General features: G+C 52.3%; 1 protein-coding gene across 1 annotated transcript; it reads right to left on the reverse strand.

The window, feature by feature from the left end:
• Nucleotides 1-709: 709 nt before the first annotated feature.
• LOC126443321 (seminal vesicle major clotting proteins-like) lies at nucleotides 710-3,678 on the reverse strand. Its single transcript, XM_050090914.1, has 3 exons — nucleotides 3,429-3,678; nucleotides 2,641-3,094; nucleotides 710-1,121 (listed from the first exon to the last, which is right to left on the reverse strand). The coding sequence occupies exons 1-3, from the start codon at nucleotides 3,676-3,678 to the stop codon at nucleotides 710-712; spliced, it is 1,116 nt and encodes a 371-aa protein (XP_049946871.1).
• Between the last annotated feature and the right edge of the window lie 1,993 nt (nucleotides 3,679-5,671).

A 5,671-nucleotide genomic window follows, 5' to 3' on the forward strand; every position in this document is an offset into this window, starting at 1 on the left:
GAGCTGCCCTCTCTAGTTGTGCTGTCCTCTCTAGTTGAGCAGTCCTCTCAAGTTGAGCTGTCCTCTCAAGTTGAGCTGTCCTCTCAAGTTGAGCTGTCCTCTCAAGTTGAGCTGGCCTCTCAAGTTAAGCTGTCCTCTCAAGTTGAGCTGTCCTCTCAAGTTGAGCTGTCCTCTCAAGTTGCGCTGTCCTCTCAAGTTGAGCTGTCCTCTCAAGTTGAGATGTCCTCTCAAGTTGACCTCTCCTTCAAGTTGAGCTGTCCTCTGATGTTGAGCTGTCCTCTCTAGATGAGCTGTCCTCTCTAGATGAGCTGTCCTCTCAAGTTGAGCTGTCCTCTCTAGATGAGCTGTCCTCTCAAGTTGAGCTGTCCTCTCAAGTTGAGCTGTCCTCTCAAGTTGAGCTGTCCTCTCAAGTTGAGCTGTCCTCTACAGTTGAGCTGTCCTCTACAGTTGAGCTGTCCTCTACAGTTGGACTGTCCTCTCAGGTTGAGGAGTCCTCTCAGGTTGTGGTGTCCTCTCAGGTTGAGATTTTCTCTCAAGTTGAGCTGTACACTCAAGTTGAGCTGCCCTCTCAAGTGAGCTGCCCTCTCAAGTTGAGCTGCCCTCTCAAGTTGAGCTGTCCTCTCAAGTTGATCCGTCCTCTCAATTTGAGCTGTCCTCTCAAGATGAGCTGCCCTCTCTACTTGTGCTGTCCTCTCAAGTGGAGCTGTCCTCATAAGTTGAGCTGGCCTCTCAAGTTAAGCTGTCCTCTCAAGTTGAGCTGTCCTCTCAAGTTGAGCTGTCCTCTCAAGTTGCGCTGTCCTCTCAAGTTGAGCTGTCCTCTCAAGTTGAGATGTCGTCTCAAGTTGAGATGTCCTCTCAAGTTGAGATGTCCTCTCAAGTTGACCTCTCCTTCAAGTTGAGCTGTCCTCTGATGTTGAGCTGTCCTCTCTAGATGAGCTGTCCTCTCTAGATGAGCTGTCCTCTCAAGTTGAGCTGTCCTCTCAAGTTCAGCTGCCCTCTCAAGTTGAGCTGTCCTCTCAAGTTGATCCGTCCTCTCAAGTTGAGCTGTCCTCTCAAGATGAGCTGCCCTCTCTAGTTGTGCTGTCCTCTCTAGTTGAGCTGTCCTCTCAAGTTGAGCTGTCCTCTCAAGTTGAGCTGTCCTCTCAAGTTGAGCTGTCCTCTCAAGTTGAGCTGTCCTCTCAAGTTAAGCTGTCCTCTCAAGTTGAGCTGTCCTCTCAAGTTGAGATGTCCTCTCAAGTTGACCTCTCCTTCAAGTTGAGCTGTCCTCTGATGTTGAACTGTCCTCTCTAGATGAGCTGTCCTCTCTAGATGAGCTGTCTTCTCAAGTTGAGCTGTCCTCTCAAGTTGAGCTGCCCTCTCACGTTGAGCTGTCCTCTCAAGTTAAGCTGTCCTCTCAAGTTAAGCTGTCCTCTCAAGCTGAGCTGTCCTCTCAAGTTGAGCTGTCCTCTCAAGTTGAGCTGTCCTCGCAAGCCGTGCTGTCCTCGCAAGTTGTGCTGTCATCGCAAGCTGTGCTGTCCTGGCAAGCTGTGCTGTCCTCGCAAGCTGTGCTCTCTTCGCAAGCCGTGCTGTCCTCGCAAGCCGTGCTGTCCTCGCAAGCCGTGCTGTCCTCGCAAGCCGTGCTGTCCTCGCAAGCCGTGCTGTCCTCGCAAGCCGTGCTGTCCTCACAAGCCGTGCTGTCCTCGCAAGCTTTGCTGTCCTCACAAGCTTTGCTGTCCTCGCAAGCTTTGCTGTCCTCGCAAGCTTTGCTGTCCTCGCAAGTTGTGCTGTCCTCGCAAGTTGTGCTGTCCTCTCAAGTTGAGCTGTCCTCTAAAGTTGAGCTGTCCTCTAAAGTTGAGCTGTCCTCTCTAGTTGAGCTGTCCTCTCAGGTTGCGCTTTCCTCTCAGGTTGAGCTGTCCTCTCAAGTTGAGCTGTCCTCTCAATTTGAGCTGTCCTCTCAAGTTGAGCTGTCCTCTCAAGATGAACTGTCCTCTCTAGTTGAGCTGTCCTCTCAAGTTGAGCTGTCCTCTCAAGTTGAGCTGTCCTCTCAAGTTGACATGTCCTCTCAAGTTGAGATGTCGTCTCAAGTTGAGCTGTCCTCTAAAGTTGAGCTGTCCTCTCTAGATGAGCTATCCTCTCAGGTTGAGCTTTCCTCTCAGGTTGAGCTGTCCTCTCAAGTTGAGCTGTCCTCGCAATCTGTGCTGTCCCCGCAAGCTGTGCTGTCCCCGCAAGCTGTGCTTTCCCCGCATGCTGTGCTGTCCCCACAAGCTGTGCTGTCCCCGCAAGCTGTGCTGTCCTCGCAAGCTGTGCTGTCCCTGCAAGCTGTGTTGCTCTCGCAAGCTGTGCTGTCCTCGCAAACCATGCTGTCCTCGCAAGCCGTGCTGTCGTCGCAATCCGTGCTGTCCTAGTAAGCCGTGCTGTCCTTGCAAGCTTTGCTGTCGGTGCAAGCTTTGCTGTCGGCGCAAGCTGTGCTGTCCGCCCAAGTTGTGCTGTCCTCGCAAGTTGTGCTGTCCTCTCAAGTTGTGCTGTCCTCTCAAGTTGTGCTGTCGTCTCAGGTTGAGCTGTCCTCTCAAGTTGAGCTGTCTTCCCTAGTTGAGCTGTCTTCCCTAGTTGAGCTGTCCTCTCTAGTTGAGCTGTCCTCTCTACATGAGCAGTCCTCTCTACATGAGCAGTCCTCTCAAGTTGAGCTGTCCTCTCAAGTTGAGCTGTCCTCTCAAGTTGAGCTGTCCTCTCAAGTTGAGCTGTCCTCTCAAGTTGCGCTGTCCTCTCAAGTTGAGCTGTTGTCTCAAGTTGAGATGTCCTCTCAAGTCGACCTCTCCTTCAAGTTGAGCTGTCCTCTGATGTTGAGCTATCCTCTCTAGATGAGCTGTCCTCTCTAGATGAGCTGTCCTCTCAAGTTGAGCTGTCCTCTCAAGTTGAGCTGCCCTCTCAAGTTGAGCTGTCCTCTCAAGTTGTTCCGTCCTCTCAAGTTGAGCTGTCCTCTCAAGATGAGCTGCCCTCTCTAGTTGTGCTGTCCTCTCTAGTTGAGCAGTCCTCTCAAGTTGAGCTGTCCTCTCAAGTTGAGCTGTCCTCTCAAGTTGAGCTGTCCTCTCAAGTTGAGCTGGCCTCTCAAGTTGAGCTGGCCTCGCAAGTTAAGCTGGCCTCGCAAGTTAAGCTGTCCTCTCAAGTTGAGCTGTCCTCTCAAGTTGAGCTGTCCTCTCAAGTTGCGCTGTCCTCTCAAGTTGAGCTGTCCTCTCAAGTTGAGATGTCCTCTCAAGTAGACCTCTCCTTCAAGTTGAGCTGTCCTCTGATGTTGAGCTGTCCTCTCTAGATGAGCTGTCCTCTCTAGATGAGCTGTCCTATCAAGTTGAGCTGTCCTCTCAAGTTGAGCTGTCCTCTCAAGTTGAGCTGTCCTCTCAAGTTAAGCTGTCCTCTACAGTTGAGCTGTCCTCTACAGTTGAGCTGTCCTCTACAGTTGGACTGTCCTCTCAGGTTGAGGTGTCCTCTCAGGTTGAGGTGTCCTCTCAGGTTGAGATTTTCTCTCAAGTTGAGCTGTACACTCAAGTTGAGCTGCCCTCTCAAGTGAGCTGCCCTCTCAAGTTGAGCTGCCCTCTCAAGTTGAGCTGTCCTCTCAAGTTGATCCGTCCTCTCAAGTTGAGCTGTCCTCTCAAGATGAGCTGCCCTCTCTACTTGTGCTGTCCTCTCAAGTGGAGCTGTCCTCATAAGTTGAGCTGGCCTCTCAAGTTAAGCTGTCCTCTCAAGTTGAGCTGTCCTCTCAAGTTGAGCTGTCCTCTCAAGTTGAGCTGTCCTCTCAAGTTGAGCTGTCCTCTCAAGTTGAGCTGTCCTCTCAAGTTGCGCTGTCCTCTCAAGTTGAGCTGTCCTCTCAAGTTGAGATGTCCTCTCAAGTTGACCTCTCCTTCAAGTTGAGCTGTCCTCTGATGTTGAGCTGTCCTCTCTAGATGAGCTGTCCTCTCTAGATGAGCTGTCCTCTCTAGATGAGCTGTCCTCTCTAGATGAGCTGTCCTCTCTAGATGAGCTGTCCTCTCAAGTTGAGCTGTCCTCTCAAGTTCAGCTGCCCTCCCAGGTTGAGCTGTCCTCACAAGTTGATCCGTCCCCTCAAGTTGAGCTGTCCTCTCAAGATGAGCTGCTCTCTCTAGTTGTGCTGTCCTCTCTAGTTGAGCTGTCCTCTCAAGTTGAGCTGTCCTCTCAAGTTGAACTGTCCTCTCAAGTTGAGCTGTCCTCTCAAGTTAAGCTGTCCTCTCAAGTTGAGCTGTCCTCTCAAGTTGAGATGTCCTCTCAAGTTGACCTCTCCTTCAAGTTGAGCTGTCCTCTGATGTTGAACTGTCCTCTCTAGATGAGCTGTCCTCTCCAGATGAGCTGTCTTCTGAAGTTGAGCTGTCCTCTCAAGTTGAGCTGCCCTCTCAAGTTGAGCTGTCCTCTCAAGTTAAGCTGTCCTCTCAAGCTGAGTTGTCCTCTCAAGCTAAGTTGTCCTCTCAAGTTGAGCTGTCCTCTCAAGTTGAGCTGTCCTCGCAAGCCGTGCTGTCCTCGCAAGTTGTGCTGTCATTGCAAGCTGTGCTGTCATTGCAAGCTGTGCTGTCCTCGAAAGCTGTGCTGTCCTGGCAAGCTGTGCTGTCCTCGCAAGCTGTGCTCTCTTCGCAAGCCGTGCTGTCCTCGCAAGCCATGCTGTCCTCGCAAGCCGTGCTGTCCTCGCAAGCCGTGCTGTCCTCATAAGCCGTGCTGTCCTCGCAAGCCGTGCTGTCCTCACAAGCCGTGCTGTCCTCGCAAGCTGTGCTGTCCTCAGAAGCCGTGCTGTCCACGCAAGCCTTGCTGTCCTCGCAAGCCGTGCAGTCCTCCCAAGCTTTGCTGTCCTCACAAGCTTTGCTGTCCTCGCAAGCTTTGCTGTCCTCGCAAGCTTTGCTGTCCTCGCAAGTTGTGCTTTCCTCGCAAGTTGTGCTGTCCTCTCAAGTTGAGCTGTCCTCTAAAGTTGAGCTGTCCTCTCTAGTTGAGCTGTCCTCTCAGGTTGCGCTTTCCTCTCAGGTTGAGCTGTCCTCTCAAGTTGAGATGTCCTCGCAATCTGTGCTGTCCCCGCAAGTTGTGCTGTCCCCGCAAGCTGTGCTGTCCCCACAAGCTGCGCTGTCCCCGCAAGCTGTGCTGAACCCGCAAGCTGTGCTGTCCCCGCAAGCTGTGCTATCCCCGCAAGCTGTGCTCTCCTCGAGGCTGTGCTGTCCCTGCAAGCTCTGCTGCTCTCGCAAGCTGTGCTGTCCTCGCAAGCTGCGCTGTCCTCGCAAGCTGTGGTGTTCTCGCAAGCTGTGCTGTCCTAGAAAGCCGTGCTGTCCTGGCAAGCTGTGTTGTCCTCGCAAGCTTTGCTGTCCTCGCAAGTTGTGCTTTCCTCTCAAGTAGTGCTGTCCTCTCAAGTTGAGCTGTCCTCTCAAGTTGAGCTCTCATTTCAAGTTAAGCTGTCCTCTCAGGTTGAGCTGTCCTCTCAAGTTGAGCTGTCCTGTCAAGTTGAGCTGTCCTCTCAAGTTGAGCTGTCCTCTCAAGTTGTGCTGTCCTTTCAAGTTGTGCTGTCCTCTCAATTTGAGCTGTCCTCTCAAGTTGAGCTGTCCTCTCAAATTGAGCTGTCCTCTCAAATTGAGCTGTCCTCTCAAGTTGAGCTGTCCTCTCAACTTGAGCTGACCTCTCAAGTTGTGCTGTCCTCTCTAGTTGAGCTGTCCTC

This window comes from Schistocerca serialis, unplaced genomic scaffold, assembly GCF_023864345.2.
Source record: "Schistocerca serialis cubense isolate TAMUIC-IGC-003099 unplaced genomic scaffold, iqSchSeri2.2 HiC_scaffold_1451, whole genome shotgun sequence".
NCBI lineage: Eukaryota > Metazoa > Arthropoda > Insecta > Orthoptera > Acrididae > Schistocerca > Schistocerca serialis.